Source organism: Dermacentor silvarum, chromosome 8 (assembly GCF_013339745.2).
Source record: "Dermacentor silvarum isolate Dsil-2018 chromosome 8, BIME_Dsil_1.4, whole genome shotgun sequence".
NCBI lineage: Eukaryota > Metazoa > Arthropoda > Arachnida > Ixodida > Ixodidae > Dermacentor > Dermacentor silvarum.
Window position 1 is genome coordinate 7,335,931 of NC_051161.1, and position 25,039 is coordinate 7,360,969.

General features: G+C 44.9%; 1 protein-coding gene across 16 annotated transcripts in view; it reads right to left on the reverse strand.

Moving 5' to 3' along the window:
* LOC119460573 (ensconsin-like) overlaps positions 1–25,039 on the reverse strand; it is a 117,572-nt gene that overhangs the window by 11,998 nt on the left and 80,535 nt on the right. For 15 of the 16 annotated variants that reach the window (XM_037721524.2, XM_037721521.2, XM_037721515.2 and 12 more), the window contains 5 exons: positions 20,884–21,090; positions 18,809–19,302; positions 14,397–14,668; positions 9,472–9,766; positions 1,350–1,963 (listed from right to left, as the gene is read on the reverse strand). In XM_037721524.2, coding sequence (XP_037577452.1) covers positions 1,350–1,963; positions 9,472–9,766; positions 14,397–14,668; positions 18,809–19,302; positions 20,884–21,090 — 1,882 coding nt within the window. The remainder of the gene's footprint in view (positions 1–1,349; positions 1,964–9,471; positions 9,767–14,396; positions 14,669–18,808; positions 19,303–20,883; positions 21,091–25,039) is intronic. The other variant, XM_049672248.1, reaches the window with a different exon arrangement.

The window sequence follows — 25,039 nt, forward strand, 5'->3', positions numbered from 1 at the left end:
GCGCGCCACCAAACTGAGCGCTGCCACACGGTGATTAAAAAGAAAAAAAAAAAAAAAAGGCTTCTAACAAAAAAAGAACCCGCAATAAGCGGTTATGAGATAGTGCGGACCAAAAATAGAAAGAATGCGGAAAAAGTGCCGTCCTCTGGAGAGTTTTGTCAGCCAAGGAAGAACGGGCATGGCCTTCGAGACAAGAGGATAATGCGCTCGCTCGGGCCACTGGAAGCCAAGCCTGGCCAAGCCGGCAGTAAATCCAACATGGCAACCTCCACGTTCGGGTAGCGTGGCTTGCAACGAGCGATTTAGTCCAGAAAATCGAACTTTGGGGCCTTAAATTGTCTAAAAAATCGGTCACAAAATTGCATTAGCTCTATGGGAACCCTGACGGTGCATTTATCAAGTCCGGAATATCCATCATGTCCGAAAAATCCGACGGAAACTGTAATGGAGCGAGCTCGATGTTGGTCGCCTATTTTTCAACTACGAGGATGAAGATGAAGTGATGCGTCACGTTCGCACTTTGAAAGACGAACTGATTGCCGTTGCTTTCAAAGAAAAGAAGCAAAATGTGATCACACATTATTTTGGTCAATAAATACATTGTGAGTTACAAGTGCTTTCTAGCAACCCGGTCTAAATTCTGGCTGTTTTTCAATGACTTTTGTTAGTTCAAATTCAGTTTAATTCGAAGTCGTTAAGTGTCCCTGTGAAATTCAAATTAACGAGCTTTTACTGTATGTGCCCATTCATTATCTATGCACTCATATGTTTTGCCTGACGAGCCGCCATACACAACAACGCAGCCCTTCGAAATGCATGAGATGTTAACATTTAAAGGACTGTAAACTGCAGAGGTTGATCACAGAATGGCTCTTATCACCGGCTTGAGTCGGTTCAAACTGTACCTGCCAGATTAATTCATTCTTGGCACTCATATAACGCATGTTTCATATTTAAAGCAATGTGAGACTTGATGCCTTTGTACTTGCAATACTGTGCAACAACCTTTTTTCCTTCCAAGTTCTTGTATTCCACATTCACAATCCCTATTCCACATCTTCCATATCTCCCTGCACTGACCAAACAACAGCAGTTTCTTGCCTTCATGCCCGCAATGAAGCTTTTACTTCTAATTTTACTGTCCTCACAGCAGCTTGAAGACTCCCAGCTTCCCCACTACATCACTGTCATGATTCTACCACCTATGAAGCGTTGTGCCAGTATTTAAATCATCTTGCAGACTGAAGTCACAGCCAGCGGGTTATTCAATTGCTGCTAGAGGACTCGACTACAGAGGCAATAATAAAATGAAAAGGAGCAAAGCAAGAACACCAATAAGCAAGGCTCACCCAACGCCATTGATGATGTCTCCTCCACCATTGGTGTGGTGGGAGCCATAGCCATTGGTGCAGGGTGGCAATGGGGCTGTTGTCCCTTCGCTGGCCACGGAGGGAGGGGAGAAGCACATGCCGTGAGGCGGAGACTGGTCCATAGGCTCCTCCACCACTGCGGATCCTTCATCACCCTGAGAGCCACCACCCGCACTGTTACTGCTGTCCGCCACACTGTCAGCACGCTCCACAACAATTGGTTCCCTACCATTCACACAGTTCTCCTCCGGCGAGCCAGCCGCCGGCATAGCTACATTTACTAGAGACCCTTGCTCCCTCCTCCCACTGTCCTCACCCACACCTTCTAGCTTTGGTGCAGCCAGCTCTAGTGCTTGTGGCGACTGCTGGTGCCCACCAGATGGCACTGTTTCAGGGGCGGCACTTTGTTCTTGCTGTGCGCCCTTCTCATCAGATGACTTGCCCTGCAGTGGCTGGGGCGAGGATCGACCCGACACCGATGGAGAGTTGTCTCTCTCGGGTGATGCCTGTGCATCGCTTCCAGCCTTGTTGGCAGGGGAGCCTGGGTCCTTGGCACCCCTCCTTCGTGTCCGGCTCATGATCTCTTCAACCCTCTGCAAGCATTGGAGAAGCAAAAAGCATGAAGGGTTGGTTCACAGATCAGAAACAGGCTGTTTTATTGCAAGCTTCAGTACTCTTAGCTGTGATCAACCGCATGCTATTTAGACGCGTTTCTAGAATTGATGAGCCAGCCAAACTTGGAAAGAAATTTAACTATTCCTATTTCTCATTGTTCTAAGACAAGTTCTTTGCATGTACAAGTGCAACCGCCAATATAAGCCATCTATCATTTTATATAACACAAGTTGATGGTAGAAATTAAATGTCCCTGTAATCATGGCACATGTCAACAAAACAAGGCAACACTGTAACCCTGTTAGTAAAAAAGAAGCTTCACATTCAGTTGACTGCAGTTCAATCTAGATGTGAAGCAAGGCCCCGCCCCTACCACATGGCTGTTGATAGCACGTCTTTGCCACCATGCGATCATTGCAAGGCAAGCTTTTTCACTTCTTGTGTGGGTCAGAGTGAGGAGATGAATTTTGCCACAAAAGTGGACATGGGTTGAAGAACAAACCTAAATAAGCAGCATGGCTTTTCTGAAAAGTGTCCAGAACAAGTGGATCATTTAACCTGAAACATTCATCAAAAAATTTTACTCATCTGTATTAGAGATAACCTTTGTTCGTTATGTTTTAATATGCGTTTTGGAAGATGGATGAATTTCTCCCGGTCAATCTTGAGGTAGAATGATAAAAAACCACCTGTCATCCCTGACTACTACACTACGGTGTACTATGCAACTACAGCGACAGCTGTGCAGTTGCCCCTCACAATTCTGACAAGAATTTTCCAGTCCAAAATGTTGAAAACAGAGTACGTTTGGGAAAGAAAAAACAGACATTAGTTTTTCCTTATAGGTGACTTCAGTTTGCTATTAAGCAAATACAGTGAAACCTTGATTATACTTCCCCCAGTCATGCGACGACCCGGATTTTACGACGGATTGGTTTGGTCCCGGCAATACGGCCATAGAAATAATGTATTAAGAACCTCAATTATACGACGCAATTTTACGCCGACCCCGCCTCGTACGATGCCTCTCTCAATACCGCCCCGAAAAAAAAAAAAGAGCCCTAAGCAGAAGCAGGCTGGCGCGTGAGCACACTGCAGCCGGCTGATAGCGGCTGTGCAATACCGTATTTACCCGAATGTAACGTGACAGCGCTAGGGACGACTTTCCAGTCACGCAAAATAAAAAAATGGAAATGAAAATAAAACCACATATGTAACGCGAGATGAACAGAAAAAGAAATACGTAGTACCTTTATTCAAGGAATCACAATTCTGAAACTAGTTCTTTTCGCTCATCATCGTCGTCTGAAGAGGAGACTGACCTTTCCTTTGGCAGTATTCTCGAGCGATCACTTCCATAGATAGCTTCACTTTTGCAACATTTCGCGCGACTCCGCACTGAAAGCATCCCCATGAAGTCATTCTGGCGCTGTCCTAAGTGCACTATAAACGCCAAGAGCGCTGTCGGCCGTATACTTTGAGGGGTTCAGTGCCGGGACAAGCAGAGTGTCATGAAAGTGAAACTATCTCCAGAAGTGATCGCCCGAGAATCAAGTCATCTTCCGTGCCATCGAGCTTGTTTGAGATTTAAGGACCTCTTAAAAGGCAGCACAACCATTTCATTCAGGGTCAGTACCAGGCCACTTGATCCACAGAGCCTTTCTGACTGGCCTCACATTTAAAGAGGGCCTGTCGCTGGTCCCGCCATCCGAAAATCGTCAACTCATTGACGTTCAGACACCTAGCAGCGGCGGTCTTTCCCAGCTCCTTCGCCATCTAAATTGCTCGTCTCTCGAAGCAGCCGTACTAACGAATGCGCTGCGTCGCCATAACATCGCGAATGAACGGCGTCGAACCGAAAAGGAGGCAGGGTATTGCAGCATCGTAACCAGTCACAAGCACAGCGAAGACAGCACCAATTCCAATCAAAAACAAGTTCCGGTTTCGGTCGACTTGTCTATGGATTGGATCGATACGTAAAGTTACAGGTTGCCAATGTAGTGTTAAAAATCGCGGGATTTAGAGCATTTGTTCTAAAATGGACAATTTTACCGTTATTCGAATGTAACGCGAGGGTCAAGTTCAAGCAACTAAAATCATGAAAAATATGTGCGTTACAATTCATAAATATGGCAATTTCTTTAACAATTTAATCTACCTTCCTTGGAGCAGTGCAAGACGGTGCTGTGGGCTTATTGATACGGCCTGTACCCGTTTTTTTTTTTTTTTTTTTTTTGGGGGGGGGGGGGGGGGGGGCAAGACTGAGCATCACTGCCTGTATTCTTAGTTTGCATCCCTGCCTGTATTCTTAGTTTTTTGATTATACAATGCCTGGATATTACGACAGTTATGCATGGTCCCCTGAAAGCCATCGAATTTCAGTACTCGTACGAACTAAAGCTTTGATCACTTAACACATAACCACTTATAGTGCAGAACCAGCTACAGTGCAGTCCACTTATAACGATATCAAGAAGAACGAAAAATCTGATCGTTATAACAGATCATTGCTATATCTGGACTGCCATTCAAAAAAAAGAACGAATATATTTTTGAAGTCCCGAAATAAAATTTGCCACTTGCAGTAAAAAATTTACGCTGTAGAAAGTAGGCTGGGAAAGACAAAATGTTGATTTATACCTCTAAATAGCATCACAATCGTTAGGTGCGCTGAAATAGAAATCTGCGCTTGCTTTCGCAGAAGTTTCGGATTCACAACCGCCGTCTGCATCGCGTGCAGCTGCTGCGCGAACACTGGCGGCTATAAATTAGCGTGCCTGAAATCAATGAGCGACTCGATCGATGACATTGCACTTTGGTTGAACATCGGGGTCATTGTCAATAACGGGCCATTGTCAATCTCGTCGTCACTGCCGCTGCTGTCGTCGCCTCTGTCGCACAACGCCATCGTCTTCCGGGACAATGATCGCCCCGGCAGAGATCTCTTCGCAGAACGAGGCAGCACTACCTGCACTTAGAAACTCCTCCATAGAAGCACCACCTATTTCATCGTCAGTAGCGATGTGCTCCCAGAGTTCGGTAATGTCAGCGGCTTCCACCGCGTTAGTTTCACCCATGAGGGTTTTGTCCTGGCGCACAAAGCCCGCTTTTTCCGTTGAGCCACTGCTTCTCGTCGATATCATCGACTGTGCGAGCTCGTACTTCTTCAAGTCTTGCTAAATTTGCAGCTTCGTCTTGAGAGACACGGCTTGGCGCTTTGTCGTCGCACCTCCCGCGGCGAATTTCCGCGCTCGCTGAGAGCATGAGATTGTAAAGGCAGCGTAGGCTGCGCAGGCGCCGCTCGCTTATCACTTTCTTCCCACCTCTCCTCCCCTCTGAACGCTCGCACGACCGCCGCCGACGCGGATGGGAAGCAGCTGGCGTCATCTTGTGCACGCTGTGCCAACTTGTGATGCTCTCCGTGGCTTTCGTTCGCAATCGGCGCGCGGGCGGGATGCGCTGCGGGGTAATGTCGGCAAATGCGAACTCGCATAGGCACACTTTCGCCCCGTTTTAGGAACAGGCAACTTAGGAACGCAAATTTCGCAATTATTCTGCATGAAAAACGCTGCCCAGAAGCAAGATTTCGATTGCTATATCCGATATGCGGTGAATAATATATCATTATATATGTTTTTTTTTGTTAGCCCTAATGCATAAGTTGATACTTTTAGGTCGACTCATCGTTATAACTGATATATCGTTCGTTATATGTGGTATCGTTATACGTGGACTGCACTGTATAACGTGGCCTTTTCCGATTCCCGTTTACCCTCCCATTGAACTCCATGTATATGCATACTGCTTAAAGTGCAGTCGCATGATACAAAATACTGGTTATAACGCGGCTTTCGAGAGAAAATCCCGCACACAAGCACAGTAGCGAGTGCTTCTCAACAAGGTGCACTGGCTGATGGGAGGGGAGAGCGACAAGGATGATACGGAGGAAAAGGAGATGCGGAGCAAGCAAACAAGGAACGACAAAAGAAAGCAGTGGCATTGAAATACGGGTGCGTGTGTGTTGCCTAAGCAATGGAGAAGCCTTTGCCCAGCTGCTTATCAGCGGCACACCCTCCGCAGCATGCACATTGTCACTCTTTGGCGGCTTTGACTCTTCAGTTTGTGTGCACCCGTTGCAATGCACGTCGTCATGAAATGCCGATAACGCGCGTGCAACCTTGATTGCCGTCAGTTTGAACAGTGTTCCACAAATACAGTTCGGAGCTTTTAGTCCTTACACCCCCATGCGAGCTTCCGCTGTTCCCACCAGTATGTGCACATACTTTGTAAGCGCTCACAGTGGTTGCCGGAACTGATCGCCTGAGAAACCAAACTCCGCTTCACATGCGCTGCTGTCAGTTCAGCCCGTGCGCGACATTGCATGCCGGATCTTCTACGGGCACAAATGTATCAAGGGAGAGCTTCCCACAACGGCACACTGCCTGCCACCGCTGCCGGCTACAATGTGTCTTGTCGGGAGTAGCCAACCAAAGTTGCGGTTTGGTGCAGAGTCAATGTAAAGTGTTGCAGTGGCTGTACGGCACTTGAAAAGCTGAAAAACCACTGTGACAATGAAAGTGAGGGCACAGATGGCACGTGCAACCCTCGAATGGTGGCAACTTGGTTTGTGGTCACCATGTTTTTGACACCGCGGATCAGTCCGAGAAATTGAACGAGACACTGTGCGGTGTCCAAAGTTTTCCGGCACCGTTCTACATCTGTGGAGTTAGTCGCGGTGCCCTATATAGCTTAGAATGAACGAGAGGGTCTGAAAATTTAGTCGGTGACTTACTTTCCTCTGCGTAGTTCTTTTTTTCCTATGTTACTTTGCCTGCTTCATGCGAAGACCACAAGTTCTTCGACATTAAACCTTGCCGTGTTCTGCAGTGAAGCACATTAGGAGTAGGAAGGGGCCATTATTATGAAACATAGTATGTCTCTCTTTATTATAAACACGCGTAAATTTCATTTCTCATCTGAGAGAAAAAAATAACATACTGCTGGTGTTCTAAAGAAATTTCTAACTCGTGCATTTTGCATGAAAACACTTTTATGACGGCCCCATGACTATTCACTACAAGACAAAACAATTCATATTTGTAGTACCTATTATGTCCAGAGCTGCCTCATTTTTCACCAAATTATGTGGCGTACAAAGTACTACTATTCGAACTATGCATTCCATTCGAAATTATTCGGCAAAATTACTATTTGCTTCGAATTAGATTCGAACAGAAAGTTTTGCCCATCCCTATTAAAAAAAATTAGGGGCAGCTTCACACTAAGTAGCGCCAAGACTGGGCAAACAGTGAAGCTGGTGGCCCTTCCCTAGCTTTAACTTTGCTTTCCTTTCCTTAACTTGGTTTGGCTTGGCTGGTGCTTAGCCAAACTTAGCCGACCCCGAGTATCATCCTGATACTCGGGGTCGGCGCACAGTCTTCTAAAGGCCATTTCATAGTCCGACGTAGCAGTTGATGCGCGAGCATGCTTGGCACGGGGATGCCACCGCCAGTGAAAGCGCAACACTCCATAATCTGCCGCGAGGCGTGCCCTGGCTGTAGCCAGAGTCGAGATGCGACATGCTGCATTTTGCGCCGGCCTCGTCACCCAGAATGGACCGCATCCGCGTCTCGTCGAGCAAGGTGGGCTGATGGATGCCCATTGGTCGAACAAGAACCTACGACTTCCGGTTTGTCTGCTAGCAGGTACGCGCGCTCCCTGCTCTTCCTGGCCGTGTTGCTCGCTTGTATGCGTTTGCGAATCGGAATTACAGCCTGCAATGAAAGTGCCAAATCGCTTGCGTTCCAACACAGTCGTGCTTAGCGGTCTGATTAGCTGCGCGAACAGAGTGCGACAGTGTTGGCCTTTCTAGACGTGCGCACAACACAGGGTCCATAGCGGCACGTTTCGCATGAGCACGGGCTGGCACGGAAGCAACAGAGGGTAGGTAGCCTAGAAGCGCTAAATCGCAGCTAAGGCCCGTCCACATTACCGGCACAGTAGCCGCACGCTGTTTGCCATTCGCGGGCCACCGTTTGCCAGTGGTTTTGCTCATGAACGGCGAAATTTCCTTGCCGTACGTAGAGAGGATGAGACCGAGACTCATTTCTGTGGCAGCCTCACAGTCGCTGATCGCTCGACGGCGCCAATTTTGTCGCTAGGCCTTTTCCGGTTCCCTTCATAGCTAAAGCGAACGGCGCTTCGAAATGAATTATCGACGCGCATGAGCCGCAATATTTTCTTATCGTTGTTGTCACTCTTCGCAATAATTGTACACAAAGAAGAAAAATACGCTGATATTAGGAGCGCCATCCACTGCGATGCGAGCACAGCTGAGCCGGTCGTCTCCTGTCGGTAGCCGTGCGCTACAGCTGAGCTCGACAAGTATCGGAGCTCTCGTTCACGTAACAACGTTTGACAGCGGATATATATATATTTTTTTCATAAAATCTACAATTTATGCATCACTTTATCCAGCGGAAATAATTTTACTTGGAACAGAAGCTGCAGCTGATGTTTTCGGTGCGAGCGGCAGAGGCGTGCAGCTTCGCGCGTCGTCAATTAGCCCGTCGATCGTGCAGCGGGCGGTACACCGTCCGAACTGCCGTATAGTACTTCGACACCTCTCGTGCGGCAGACGCTCTATGGCACTGGAGGTCAGTTCATCGTCGGTATATTTGCCCCTAGTGCAAACGTGCCTTAACCGGAAGTGGACAGTGTTTTGAGAAGCGCATTGGCGACGAGGAATGTCACGTGACATTTGGAGGAGCTCTCAGCGAGGAGGAGAAACCAGCCGACGAGGAGAGTAGCGAAGCAAAGAGCGAAACGAGCGAGGGCTGTGTTTCGATCATCAAACTCAAGTAACTCCGCATTACGGCACCATTTCGAAAAATTCTTGCAAGTACGTGTTCGCTGTAGACTCGTGCACAACTGTAACATCACAACTAAATTTCGACCTCTGGGTGGTTCAGGGGCTTTTTAAAACACATCTGCATTTGCTGCTGGCCGGTGACTGCTCAAATTTTGTACGAATACCAGCTCTAGCAATCAGTTTCCACACATGGCATAAAGGCCATCTGTAGAACCTGTAAACGCTGCACTTAAAATAGCATGTTCAGGCAGGTAGACTGTTAACTCAGCACTCAAACGTTCAGGCAGCCAAGTGGATAGTGACGCCACCTGCCATGAAGAAACAGAAGCACAAACAGTGTAGCAGGAAACCTCCACACGATGATGAAAACAGTTAACCTAGCCGTGTGCTTGTTTAAGTTTTGCAGACAACACCAAGTCATACTTCCTGTATGACGATTCGGGTAAGTGCTACTGTTGCCTCCATAATTTGGATGAGCAGACTGAAACGTGTGCGAGATTTCGGTGCTAACAGGCTAGTGGTAAATGCAAGAAAGCTCTTCAACGTAGTGCAACAAACTCCAGCAAATCACAGAACAAGGCAATGCTTGCACTGTTGTCAGAAAAGGGAGCTGACCTTTTTCCTCTCTGCCCGCTCGGCCTCTTCCCGCTTGAGCCTCTCTTCGAGCTCCTTGCGTTGCCTCTCGGCCTCCTCGCGAGCCTTGCGCTCCTGTTCCTCCCGCTCGGCCTTCTGTTGGGCTTCAAGCTCGCGTCGCTCACGCTCCTCAGCCTCCCGTTTCTGCTGCTCCTCGATGGCCCGCTGAAGCTTCTCTTCCTCCTGACGCCGGAATTCCTCAGCCAGGCGGAGTTGCTCTTCTTCAGCGCGCCGCTGCTCTTCCTCTTCCAAGCGCAGCCGCTCTTCCTCCTGGCGTCTGCAGTGCAGGGAAGAAAGAAGCCCTTGATGGCAACCTGTTCCATTTTTGCACTTTAACAGTGCAACAAACAACAGATTAAGAGCATGAGACTATACAGTCCTGTGTGCCTGTTCGACCAATTGAGAAAATTCTCCGTTGCACGGCGGTGCTAGAAGTTTTTAAAACTTTTTGTTGATGCCGTGGCCTTTAGACTTTTGCTCCCGACTGTACATTGTGACATTGGTGTAGCAGACACACGAAGCACTTGCAGTTGTTTGCAACAAAGACATTTACTGTCTGTGGGAGTCCAAGACCAGAAGCTCCACACTATTTGCTCCTTAGAATACAGACAATCTAGCAGGAGCCCTAAATCACGAAGGGGTCCCCTAAAACCAATTTAAGGAGGAGGTTGCAAAGACTAAGGAATATGGCACAAAAAGAATAAATATTTCATGTAATTAAGAGGACAGTACAGTAAAACCCCAGTGATACGATCACAGCTGGTGCGAATTTCAGTGTGATACGAATTCGTAACATTCCCGAGCCGAAATACACTGCTCTTAACACGAAAAACATTGGCTGTTATGAACGCGTTGTCACGCCACTACGGATCATACGAACGCGTGAGCAGCAGCAGCGGCGGTGGCGGCCCAGCCAGCGGAGTGACCGGCACAGCGCGATCTGGGCGGGATCCATAGTCGTCAAGCCACCGGCTATGTCACGCGGCTGCGCAATCTCTCATTAGTCCCCACGTTGAGCGGAGCGGACCACATCAAAGCCTAGATGATGCTTTGACCAGCGAGAAAGAAGACGAGGACCACTGCAGCAACGACGACCGCGGCAGCAGCCACAACGGCCAAAACGCTCCCTGCACTCGGTGTGCTCAGGCATTCAGTGAGTGTGAAAACATTTGTGAGATCACGTGCGCAGAAGGCGATCAATGACGATTTGGGCAAGAAGAAAACGCACACGGATGGTAGAATCCAGATAATACTACGTTTTTCAAGGGACCACGAAAAAAAAAAAAAAGTCGCCGTTTTGCTCGAAAGGCGAGGCAACGATTGCGATAGCAAATTAGTAGACAGCTGTACGAAGTAAGGATAGTAGATTTATCGGCTGTATAAACTTGTAAACATTCGCTTACTAACTAAATTAACAAGCATGGTGTCACGCGCACGCAGGTAAACACGAATCCATCTCGCTCGATGACCGCGGGAGTTCGCTGTCCAAACGTTGGAGTAAGGAAGCGCGGCAGCAGTGACTGTCTCTCGCTTCAACACGAACTAAACGTCGAAAGCACAGCGCATAATAAGGTATCCGGCACTATAGGCGCACTTTGTCAACATCGCAGATAGTTTTGAAGATGAGGCCTGCGCGGGCGTGCACTTTCCGCACGTCGCACTTCGCTTTCAAGATACGGCCACGTGATACGGCGCCGGCGCAACTGCACCGTATCGGCAACGTGCCGGTCGCTTTTTGCAACGCACCGGTCACTTGTTGCAACGTACAAGCTGGCTGCACCTCTAAATTTATGTGATCGCCACATTCAAAAAACGCAAGATGCAGGAAAATTACAGATTGGCGACGTATCAAGGGGAACTTAATACACAGAAGTAAATGTAGGATTTAGGGCGGGACCAGCAATAACGCTACATAGCAGCCGCGAAAACGCAGCAGCGAGGAACGTATCAACGGGGTTTCACTATTAGGAATTTTTTCTGCTAAAAATAAATTAATTTTTTCTTGATTTTGTGTATGTTTTGACAATACGAATTTCGATGATACGACTATTTCACGCGACCCCGCGAGATTCATATCATCGAGGTTCTACTGTATACCTGTGTAGGTAACTTCCAAGCATTAGAGGCTGTCTTAACGACACCCCTGCCCCTTACGTTATAATCTACAGAGTGAAGTCTTGCCAACACATGAATATCTTGTTTTCTTCAGTGTGTACTGCATGATTTATAGAAATTAAATTATTATTTTATAATTTTCTTCTCCATGTATTTTCTTTTTCTTTTCAGCAACAATATCTATGACGCTTTGCATAAATCAAAGGTTTGCACTAAGTACATTTCAGATACTTATAGGTCAAAAAACAAACATTTTTAAGAAGCCTGGAAGCAGTCACTGAAGTGTGTGTGGTTTGTCACAGCTATATTATACTGACTTTTGCTTTGCTATAACATTAAATCGGCTGATTGCTGGTTGCTTAACAAGATATCGGAAAACACGAAAACGGGTGTTTCAACCATTTTACGTGATACAGTTACTGTGCAAAGTGTAGGATTTCTGAAGGTCCACATCAATTTATAAATTGTGTCCCAGAAATTCAAGTGAGCTAATACCATTTTGCTTTTAGGGGACAGAATGTTAACAAATAAGAAGTAACTTTCCTGGTTACAGCCTGCATTGCATGTTTAATTTCTGCAAATATGGCCAACTTAAGCAGAAATGGGGATTTGCTACATAAGGCCACCAACCAAGGAACCACATTCTCCACGAAAAACTTTTGAAGATATCCTTTTCAGCCCATACAGTGTGTGCTAAAACTGTGGAAGGGCACATTGTGAAAGGAAACTGAGGAAAGGCACACTCTCCATCACTCTTCCTTTCTTGAATGCACTGGCAGAATGGGAAATGCAAATTGTTATAGAGAGGCACCAAGCTGGATGCCATATGTATTATGTGAAAAAGTTTTGCCAACAGCATAAAATCTCTAGAATTTACCTAGAGGCAAATATGGCACTAGTCCTATGCTGGAATATGGAAAGTACAAGGTCCAGTTTAATTCCGCTGATAACTTAGCATGCTACGTGATATTTACTGGCAACACCTTTAAAACGGGGTGGGGACAAATACCGTATTTACTCACATAATGAACACACTTTTTCTCCTGAAAAATATGCGTAAAGTTGGGGGTGCGTTCATTATGCGGGGTAAATACGATAATTACTGGGTCAACAGCTATTCCTTAATAAAGAAGAAAAAGACAATAATGTTGTATCAGCACTTCTGAAGAAACATTTAGTTTGCATAATTAGGCCTGCACGTCCCTTTCTAAGAGCATCACATCTAAAAATGTATGTCGAATAGGTAAAGAAACATCATGCATCTCTAAAAAGGTCGCCACCTGTAAAAAAGTTCAAGTTTCGCATGAAAGGTGAACCATTGATTGCTGTAACAAATGCGCAGACAGCTATACGAAGTAAGGATAGTAGTTTTATCGGAGACAAACTTGCAAACATTCGCTAATTATCTAACTTAACAAGCATGGTGTCAACGCGCACAGGCAAACATGAACACATTGCACTTGATGGCCACGGACACTCGCTGTCAAAACGCTGATGTGAGGAAGTGCGGCAGAAACTGCAAGCGAAGTGACTTTCATGATGTGTGTCACTTCAACGCAAACTGAGCGGCAAGAACAGAGCACGCACAAAGGTATAAGCCGTCGTTGTGCCTAGACTCGGCCTCCGACACAGATCGCTTTCAAGATAGGGCGTGCAATGCACAGTTGCTGAGCCGCCCCTATCTCTCCCCTCCCCCCGGCGCCAAGAGCACAACGAAAAACGGCGCATTTGCTCCCCGCTTACCTCCCTTGAACGCGGAAGACTGAGCCGCGACCGTCGGCGCCAACATCAAAAATGCGCCTGGAGTGTCCATACTAATCGCTATCGCGATAAAAGTAGAAGACGCACGATACGATTTGGCATCCTATACAGCATCCGACACAATTGTACCCACCGGACGCCATATCAGATGCCGAATCGTACCGTGTCTCTCCTACTTCATGGCAGCACGTTCAAGGTGCGATCATTATGCGAGGAAAAGAAAAAAAAATGCACTTCTTAATTGGAGAAGTGGGCGTGAGTTCATTACGTGAGTGCATTCATTATGCGAGCAAATACGGTAGTCACCTAGCCTGCTTGGTTTAATCAGGTTTTACTACATATATTGCTATCTATCTTTTGCCTATCTGATCTTGATTTTAACTTTTGTATTTAAAACCTCTATCTTTATACTATACCACTACACTTGCAATGACTCAGGACCTTCCCTGCGTTTACTCCACCAATACTCTTAATTCTCTCTTATCTTGACTGATGACCAGTTAATCCTGCCATCTTCTTTGAATCCCCATGCTTCTAGAAGGTGGACACTCCCTCTTGCTGGGTGAATATCTTGGCATACCATTACGATGTGCGGAGTTGTTCCCAGGCTCTTTTGCAGCCCTACATGCCTCATCATGTGGCGCATATTTGCTGCTGTTTGTTTACGTCCTCAGACAGACAGCTCAGGAATCGAAAAGCAAGGCACTCCCCTTGGCGTTAACATGCAGATTTTCCCTCTCGATTTCTTTCTTGCCGTTTTTGTAAATTTCCATTGTCGTTTGTTACCATCCTTTGTATCCAATTTAGCACCTGTTCCTCTCTCTTTCTTTTTTATGACTCTTAGTCGTACATTCAGACTTTCAATTACAGTCGCCGACCGATTTTCCAGACATTGCGGGGATAAAAAAGTATTGTCCGAAAAAATTAACAGTCTGAAAAATTTGTTCATTCAATTCAAAATGTGCTAAAGCTAAAGTAAACTATCAAGAATGTGTTCCTTGGAGTAACCTCCAGAGTGTACAAGCACAAACCTGAGCTCTTCCTGCCGCTGACGTTCCAGCTCTGCCTCCCTCTCAGCCTGCTCACGTGCCAAACGGCGCTTCTCGGCCAGCAGGGCTCGTGCTTCTTCCTCGGAGATCACACGTGGTGCTGGTTTGCTGGGCACATCTTCAGTGCTTGGATCTGCACCTTGCGGTGCCTGCTGCGCGGGGCCTTCAGTCACACCGATCTGGAAAGTGGCTGGCTTCTGCTCTGCAGGCCCAGTGGTGATGGGAACCTCCTGAGGTCCAGGTGACTTCTGCTCCTAGAACATGTTCACGCACAGCCAATGTCAGTTATGTCACACAACAGAGCTTAAAAAAGGTGTCAAATTATTAGACGGAGTAATGTCATAAAACAAGACAAAAAGAATCAATGTTATGCAAAGCATTTTGTTCATACCTGGACAAACCAACCTATCATACCTAGTTGTGTGTGTGTGGGTTGTGCAGTTGTGAGCGTCTTGGTCATGAGCATGTGTATGTGTAACGACAACAGCCCGATAACAACCACGTTGAAGATGATCATATGGCAGCAACGGCATGATTTCTACGCTGGCCATTTGATGTGAACTTACGACATTCCAATTCTTGGGTTTTACATAGGTATTGGACGAGCGTAGCGTAAGTGCGAGAAACCTGGACTGCGACGTCATCAGCGACTCTGTGTTATATAATTGTAAATACCTATGGCTATGCCATGTGGTGTATGTCAAGTGACAATGGCCTTCGTAATCCGGTGAAATGTTAATACATAATTACCTTGGGCGATTATGAACTCAGTACGTCACACAGTTTCTAGATAGCGTAAGCTGCTATGCAGAAAGTACTCAGAAAAGTGGGTCGGTCCCGGAGATAGTGCCGTCCAACACGGCGCCTCAAATCACAAAGAAAGAAGACGAGAAAGTGGCACGAGATGCACGTGCTGAGTGTTTCAAAGAGCTGGCTGGCTTTGGAACAAGGGTAGTATGCGTGTGATCGTGGCCTAATGGTTAGAGCACCAGGCTGCTGTGCTCGACGGCGGAGGCTTGATTCCACCACATTATTTTTTTTTTCATCTCGCAAGGCAAGACCGGAAACTGCCTACCTATTGGAACCTACCTGCCTATTCCAAAGTGCCAAGATGAGGCAAAGAATGAAGTAGGCGGAGGTTCCCAAACTTTTATGCCCTCTAGAAATGTTGCCAGTCTTCCTTCCAATGCACTTATGCATGGCTTCCCGAGAATGGTGCAGCGAATCAGGCTATGATTAACAGATTATATGGAAATGAGAACAAAACTGCATACATTACTGAATCATTTACACAAAGAATCAATGCACGGCTCAGTGTCACATGGCTCAGTGCCGAATTTGAGCAGTCGCATCCTGGCACCTGAGCTGCACGTCTTATCGTGTGGCCATTGGGGAACATGACTGAGAGCATAAATTCACTGGAGGTATAGCCTGTGGGTTGCATCTTCTGACCGTTCATGGGCACCTTGAGAGTCCGTGGGTAGACCATTGCGAGCAATGAGACCACTCCAACAAGCACAGTATGAACCGTTACCACCAGAATTGGAGGGGCCTTCGCACTAAAGCTGAAGCCTTCTACTCTAACCTCACTGCATTGAACACTCCTGTTGCACATTACAGAAAGGTGGCTCGATGGCACTATACCTTCCAACCAGTACTTTACCCTCATCTACACTGTGTTTCGTCGCAATTGTGATTATGATACCCCGTCTTAAATGAGGAGATGGTGTTCTTATAGTGGTGGATCCCCTCATGGAATACACATCGCACCTTGAGTTGTATACTGAATGCGTTAGGAGTGTAAATCCCTGCCAAGGGTGGACCCAACTACCTACTAAGTACTTATACTTCCCACCTTTGTTTGACAATCATAAGTTTATTAAGCATTTCAAAAGGTTGAACCATTCACAAATTTTAGTAAGTATTCCGCCCTTGCGTCGCGTCAGGTAGGGCACAGGTAGTGGGTTTCCAGACGAGAACAAAAGCAGTGCTGCTCGCCCACTACAGCGTGCATATAAATGTGTATCACATACCCCCCTCAACCTCCCCCTCCCCCCGCGCGCACACACACACACACTTCTATTTTTTTCTGCATAGAGTAGGAATGAATGAAGGTGCGGATGACAATCCAACCTATATAAAAGCTACGTATGCTATGCCATGCTGAAATTAACCTGGCTGTTTTTGGAGAACCTGGTTTAGGAACCCCCTAAGCTGACAACATACGTATCCATCTTCCTTTCTATGCATGTCTTTGCAGCGCTAATTCACCTTAACATGGATCAAATGCAGCACTACTTGATGTTCAAATAGTGCATACTTCTATTTTTGCACCACTGCTAAACACAGATTCATTATCTGCATTTTCACCTTTTTTAGAGAACTGAAACATAGTTTGTGACTTTTTCAGCATAATTTTATGTCTTTTTTTTGTCTTTACAGTATTATTTTTGTAATAATGAGCCTGTTCTATGCCGATTTTGTAATCCCTGCATGTTTCTTTGTGCCCTTATGTAGTCCTTTCTTTTGCTTTTTATCCCACCCAGCTAAAACTACTGTAATGGTGGTTGCAGTACCAATAAACAAAAAATAAATAAGAAACACGTACACCACTGCACTCAGCTATATATTTGCTGTGTTCCTTCTTGCATTCGTTTGCTACTATGTCCAGTGTTGTAACATACCTAGATCTGCTCATGTATGTTTCATTTCAACCAGATTATGATGATTAAAAGGACGTTTCTTCCTCATCATTGATTTGTTTACAATTTCCAAGCCATTCCATATGCACCTTAGACTAAATGTGATAAGAGTGAAAACTGCACTCACTATGGAGACAGCCTAAGCTGTGTATTTTACCCATTCAGTTTTGACACTGCAGCAAATGCTCAGTCGGTAATGTTGTGCTTATTATGCTAACATGTGCACGTTTCTCTAAGGTACCGCAGCACCAATGCAGCTGCAAAGGAGCTATTCAGACGGCCTAGGTAAATTCTTCCTTGATCACACTAACCTCACCGCAGCCCGGAAGGTTGAGGCAATCACAAAGGCAGTGATGTGATTGGCCGAGGCTGTTTTAGAGCAGCTTCTTGAAGTAACCAAAAGTGCGTTTAGGAGCAGAAAAACTAGCTTTTGGAGCACCTAAATGCATATTTCCAAGTGGAAAATTTGCCTTTGAGAGAGGCAAGAGAGATTACAGAAGGAGGGAGCCCAATTTCATGGGAAACAAGCACATTTTTACAAAGAAATATTTAGCTCAACATAAAGTTCTGGCGCTAAAACATGCTAATCCCATGCATGATGACGATAGTATGACTACTACAGCATCACGATGATAGTATGACCCCAAACCTCTCTAATCTCTACTTTAGCAGGTCCGGTTTGCAAGAGACCGGGCATTAAAATGGCGGGAACTGTAGAAGTACACATAGAGACGGAAATTTGCGGAACTCGACTACGGAAGAGCGTTATGAGTGCGCAACCTGTACACCAGCTGAAAACCGCAAAATGGCAGCAGCGCAATGAAGAGAAACAAGCTCAGTAGCATGTGCAACGACTTGCCCTCATTTAACAAAATTTTCAGTCATCATGCATGCACGTGACCAAACCACAGGGAAGTCACATCGCGAAAAGGCTTTGCTGTACCAGCAGAACGCTTTTCCATATACAGTCGAACCCGGGTATATCGAACTCGCCAAAAAACGTTTATTAGTTCGATATATGGCGTAATTCGTTATGGCATAAGCGTTATTATGAAAGTTGTGTGCTCTCACCTTTTAGTTTTGAAAGCACCATTTCAGCAATGGTCGGACCCACCACAATTTCAAGCACGTAGCAGCCCTACTCTCCCACCTAATTTTTACTTCCTCCATGTGCACACATGAAGAGTGCGTGGGATGAATGATGTCACTTGTTAGATTAGTTAGTCTTTAAAATAGCAGAAAACACCTTTTGGAGCAGCTTTGGAGCACATTATCGAAAATGTATCAGGATGTAGCAAGATTGACCTTTTGGAGCAGTTTGGAGCAATTGGAGCAGCAATCACATCACTGCAAAGGTGTGTCAATACAAACAAGTTCATTTCCTTGATAATATAATGCATACAGTGGAAAAACAATGTAAGCATAAGCAGAGTAAAGCATAAGGCCTACTCTGCATCCCACTCTACTTGTGTTCATGTTTTTTATTTTTTTTTATTTTGTGTAGCGAGCAATACGAATCTTAAACAACTTGCCCAACTGTTCACCATGACAGTAAGTCTGTTAATGAAAATAACCAAAATGAAGCCCGTGCCTTCTCTTCGACTTCTAAAAAAAATATATATATATATAAAAATAAACACCCGGAAATGCACACATCTTGACCAAAAATGAGAGATGGAGAGGGGTAGCCACCTGCTCGGCGGCCACTGCAGCCAGCACTTCAGAAGTGTTGTTTTCTGCGGGCGATGCCCCCTGTTTCTGGTCTGCTGCTGCGATTACATTTGAAGCAACCACATCTGGGGGTGCTGTGGCAGGTTCTGTCACCCCAGACACAGCCACTGAAGCTCCCTTTACAGCCGCTGTGGCCACGATTGGAGCAACTGCTGCTGTTGGCAGCGAAGCTTGGACACCCTGAGCAGGCCCCACAGTGTGGCTGGGATCCTTGGCCACTAATGGGCTCTTCTCTTTTGAACCTGCCCGCTCCTTGGGTGGTGTATCCTTGGCAGTCCTGGCAGGAGGAGCTGGTGGGCGTTGTTCTTTTCGGAAGGCCGAGGCAGCTGGTGGCTGAGGCTTTTGTGGCTTGCGCAGATGGGCTGGCTTGGGTGGCACCTCGGGCGCGGTGCCTGCCACCCCTTCAGTGCCATTCGATGATCTCGCCGACTTTTTCCTCTCTACCAGTGCAGGTGCTGTGGGTGAATAAAGTGTATTGTCCCCGTTTAAACACAGTAAAAAGACAGGCCTCTTGCAAAGTTTTTCAATTATTGAGCCACTACACCTTCTCTGTAATGCACAAATTTGATAACTTCACTGCTTTCGCTTTTGGTTCGTCCCGTCTTCTGTAACCATTCATACTGTCAACTTTACATGATATCCACTCTGAAAATCAGCAGTTCATTGCAAGTCTCATTATTGCATGAATCAATGCATGTGCCCTGCTGAACTTTGCCATTTCCCTCTAAGTTTCTTAGTTACACCAACAACTGGCATGTGGTCTCATAATCTATGTTGCTTTTTATGTAATTTCAAATAATAAAAGATGACTTCCCCTTAAATTGCTCACTGCACTGACCTCAGTTCTTTCTCACGCTCCTTCATGTGTGCTTTACTGAACGTATAATTTCTTCCAAATTGCCTGCAGTGCTCAACACAATCTAGTCTCATTGGAAGGTGCCACATTGGAAAAACGTGTAAAATGGGGTTTAATTTTGTGCAGGCATGTGAGAATTCAAAGCAGCAGGTATACACAGCTGTGCCTGCTTTACCCTAGGGTCAAAAGAATGGGCAGCACAAGAGGCTGCGACATTAGAACAACCAAGGCCTTTAACACCAAAGGTAAACATTGGATCAAGTGAAATTGATACTTTTTCTTTTCTTTTTTTTTTTAACAACGGCTGTTGGCAATTTTCTTTACCAGAAAGACAGAGCCCATCTAAGAGAAAACTTAAGTTGAAGACCATGCTTGGGTATAAAATTATGGCAATAATTTAGACTTGCACAATGTCATTAGTATTACAGCCTTTCATAGATTCAGGCCTTTATGAAAAAGTTACAAATGAAAGGCATTTCTTGCCAGAAAATAATTACCCATCGCCACTCTTTGCTTCATGTGCGATGCTGCAGAAAGCTATGTTGGTAATTTTAGGGTCACTCGCCTGTTACATCACTCTACCGACCTCGTTGAACTGACCTATTTGTATTTCAAAAGCTTTACATCTATCAAAATGGCTTAAAGTTGACTGTCTCCTTTTAAGCATGGACATTTAAATGCATGCAGAGGTGTAGTCATCACAGGTTCTAAAGGCATAAAATTAAGAGCAGTTACACTGAAATGCATTATAACATTCCTCGTCTCCACACTCTCCATAAAATGTGAAATTGCAGCATGTTTGTTGGAGGATGGCTGAGCAGCAATGCTGCAATACACTCTCAAGTGATCAAACATCCTCACATATACTGTTTTCAGTTTTACCTGTTTGCATTTGAATGGTGCATGCGAAGATTAATATTACTGGAAGTTGAGTAATGTCACCACACCTAAAAACAATCTTAACTAAGCCCATGAGTGGAAAACAACGAAAGCTCACTGTGCGGGGAGGTGTAAATTATAATGCTAGCAGGAAGCAAAAGATGCCCAATCACTGAAGAGACCATGTATGCAAATCTGCGACACTAGAATGTGTAGGCAAGCCTATGAGGTCAGCAAGATCAGTGCACAGTTGCAAGAAGACATTGCATGCACGTCACATGGTAGTAGCTTTAGTGTATACCTGTCTTTTCTGCTACAAGATTCTGCCTACTTTGCAGTGCTTTGTCCGGGATGGTGCCTGCAATGCTGAGTGGCCTGGGCTTCCGGGGAGGTGGCCTTGGACGCATCACCACCGATGAGGACATCTGGCTCGAGGCGACTGAGTGCTCAGATGCCACTGACATAGACGAACGAGGTCGTGATGGTGACTGTTGCTCCTTGCCGGTAGCTATACACAGATATGGAAGCTTCGTCAGAAATGCAGTAAACACCAAAGATATGCCTCAGACATTAGCGGCAGAGCTTATGCATGTTCCAGAAAAAAGGAACAAGTTCCTAAATAGAGCAGAAAATATAGCACACAATTGGCATTTAAGAAATCTTATTGAAGAGATTGAACTTGTAAACAAAATATAGGTTTTGCATTGCACATGGCTTTTGTCTGGTGCCTGACCTACATGAGTTTTGCCTACTTTTCATTCCGAAGACTACTGTGCTCCAATGTCGTGTGTAATGAATCAAATTTGTCCACTTTAAGTGCTTCATTAGGTTCAGTTTACAAAATGTAATAACTTTTATTACAGTGTGACAAATTGGTAAAGTTGTTTCACTTTTACACAAGTTCTGTGATTTTGTTGCTTAGAAAAAAATATTGGCAGCCTAATCTAATAATTCTGAGACCATTTGTCTCCAGAGTCTGACATGTTCTTTTAAATGCAAGAAATTTAATTCAAACTGGTCCAGTAATTGCCTTGTGAACCCATTTCATTATTTCACATCAATTAAATAGAAAAATCAGAGTTTGGCCCAAGCTTAAAGTTCACGGAGTAAGATTATGAGGAGTGCAGATTATGGAATATGGCACTGTTATTGTTTCCTGTCATGGCTATGTCGTGTGTACAGATATCGCTGCACTTTTGCATCCTTGGCTTCACTTTCTCGCGTGCTCACAGCTTTCTATGTGCTTCCCTTCCACCTACCCTTCTCCGTACATTTACATTTATTTCAGTACTGCGCGATGCCTTGATGGTAACACCAACTTTCCTGGACAAGAGCATGAACTTGTGCCTTTCAGGTGTAGTCTGTCTTAAAAGCAAACTGCGGTGGACAGTCAGTGTCGTCTGAAATAGTAATCACCCACATGCGTCACTTTGAATACAAAGGGGAAATAAGTAGTTCATATTCTGCAAGCAGCAATCTTATAGATTTTCCTTTGTTGTCAATAAGAGGGCCTCCATTAAAAAGGCCAGGGTACCACTGTGCAAGATTCTTGCCCTACTGGTGCTTGTTTGCTCATTCATTTCTGACATACTTATTGTGGGAAATGGGGTGCACCTACACAGTGTTTGCCATTAAAGTACATTGCACAATAAGAACTTATACAAGCATGTTTTTTTTTTTGTTTTCTATCCTAAAATGTGTCATCACATGTGTAAAATATACAGAAAATATTCTTCGAAATGAGAGACAACAAAAAAGGTGGGTTGAAAGTCCAATCTTGGCTCTTTCTGATTTGTTTTAATAAAACAGGACCACTCAAATCTTTGCAGCTTGGATGAAATACCCTGTACTTGCCAGGCACAGTCGTAGCAGCTTCTGTTGTACAGTTATAGCAGAGTCGCATAGTGTACTCATTCAAATGTACTTCAATAGCCTATGTGGTCAATTATGACATTACAATTATAGCACTGAGACACCATTTAATTTGAAGCACCGAGTAGCAGGCTGGCCATGATACTGGTTTGTGAGTGTTTATAAAATAATGCAGGTAATGCACTGGTGGTTCAGTGAAATCAAACTTTTTCCCAAAACTATGCTCTAGTGCACTAAGCTATGCACTCGTATGGTGGAACGCAGGGTGTGGATGAAAATGCTTTGACTTCCCAGTAATGTGACAGTGATGAGCATGTAACTTGACGTCCATGACGAGTGCAGATGTCTGCTAACAATTTCATAGTAAGTGCGACATGCCACTAGGGCACAGATGAATTTTTTTTTACATATATATATATCTCATGCTGCTGTAGTATAGATAGCGACCCAACTGAACCCCAACTGTTGCCCTACAATAAAATGCCCAAGTCAATGTTTCTGGGAGGGACACAAATGCAAACCTGCAGATTTGGAGAACTCTCCAAGAGGGAGGCTGCTGTAAGAATAAACTGTACATATATATATATATATATATATATATATATATATATATACACACACATAGAGTGTCCCAGCTAAAACTAGCCAATGTATTAAAAACAACGGAGTGTGCTAGGAGGCTCAAACCAACTCAGTGGCGTTGAGGATCGCGTGTCCTAGTCTGCGATATTTTTTTTGTTTTGCAAAGTCAATTAATTAGTATAAACTAATTGCCTCTTTTTAAATATTGGCTTAACCAATAAGGTGACAATACGCCAAGTTGTAGTGCAAAGTGCCAAGTTGTAGATCACATTTAAAAGTGACAAACAGAAGTGTTTGCAACTAAGTACCAAGAAAGCCCGCGAAATACAGAAACAACCGCGTGATAGCACCACTATTTCAGCGCTCCCAAACGACCGATCAGTAAAGGACATTGTTTGCATGCTTTTTTCGAGACTCACTCGCGTGCCCTGTCGCGATCGGGCGCACAGAGCGAGCGCCGGTGATAAAAGTGTGTCGCGCTTCAACGTGACGTGGCAAAACATATCATTCACTCCACTTGCAGAATGAAGCCCGAATGCACAAGGAAAGAGAAAAAAAAAGAAGAAAGGAAGCTCGGGCTTGAGTAAATGTTGACTGCCGAACTGTTTAATCTGGAAGGAAAATGCAATTGTCATGTTCTTCTATTCGTTCGCGATCGTATCTTGCTAGCGAGAGTTGCTGGCGTGCACCTCAAGGCCACCAGTAATGCCAAGCCCGGAACCGTTATACAGATATGCGGATTTCGTTTCTTGATCGGTCGTTTGGGAGCGCTGAAATAGTGGTGCTATCACGCGCTTGTTTTTGTATTTCGCGGGCTTTCTTTAAAGGCGATTACAAGAAGCTCCATCAATGGTACTTAGTTGCAAACACTTAAGTCGGACATTTTTAAATGTGATCTACAACCTTCTTATTGGCATTTGCTTGGTGAAGCCAATATTTAAAAAGTTAGGCAATTAGTTTATACTAATTAATTGACTTTGCAAACCGAAAAAATGCTGCAGACTAGGCCAGGAGATCCTCAACACTACTGAGTTGGTTTGAGCCTCCTAGCACACTCCGTCGTTTTTAAAACATTGGCTACTTTCAGGTGAGACACCCTATATAGTATAGTATACACATTTTTTTTTTTCACTTAATTTCATTTGTAATTTTGTGCTGTCATTTTATTTTGTTATTTTTTACTTACAGAACCCTGCAAAAGCATGCTTAAGCGAATGATATGACAAGTATTGCTGTTAAGCAGATTGGTCTTCAGATGCACACAGGAGCAGCATGCTGTAAACACTCGGATTGTAAATGCTCAAGCTGCAATCTTCCCTGAGAAGCAGGTGGTAGCTTGTACATGCACAAAACACTGCTTCTTGTCCTTGGTATTCCCATCCCCTTGTTGATGCACCAAGAAACCTGGTTTTCAGTGAACAGTAAGAACAGAGTCAGCACTTCTCATAATCATACTTCATAGACAGAGCCATTTACTAGTAATCTTCTGACTAGCACACTGGCCTGTGTGCCCAGAGTGTACCACAAAATGTGTGTTTGCCACAACGTACTGTTCCCACTCCACACACTTTGGGAGGATAATACTTGAAACGTGAACATGCCGAACGGTTCATTATGAGTACAAAACTATCTTAAAAGCATTTGCTCTTGTGAGGATTGCTAGCAAATTAATGTGCCTCACACACTACCTGGCTTTTAGTTTGGCCACATTAACTTGCACCACAAGGCTGCAGATCAAATGCCTGTCAGCTGCATTTAGTAAAATTGTTTGCTAGGTTGATGTCTGCGCAACCAAGAGTAATTAACTGCTGAAAATTACCGTTCTTCGGTTTAGTCAGCTCTAATGTGTCCTATCTTCCCATTTTTCATTCAATAAATAATAATCAAATTACCTTTCTACTGATATTTCTCAGTCTTTGTATGTTTTTCAAAATCTTTGCTAAACTATAGTAAAGATCGAGTATCGAATACCAAAACCACTGCTCACACAAGGCTGACTGCAA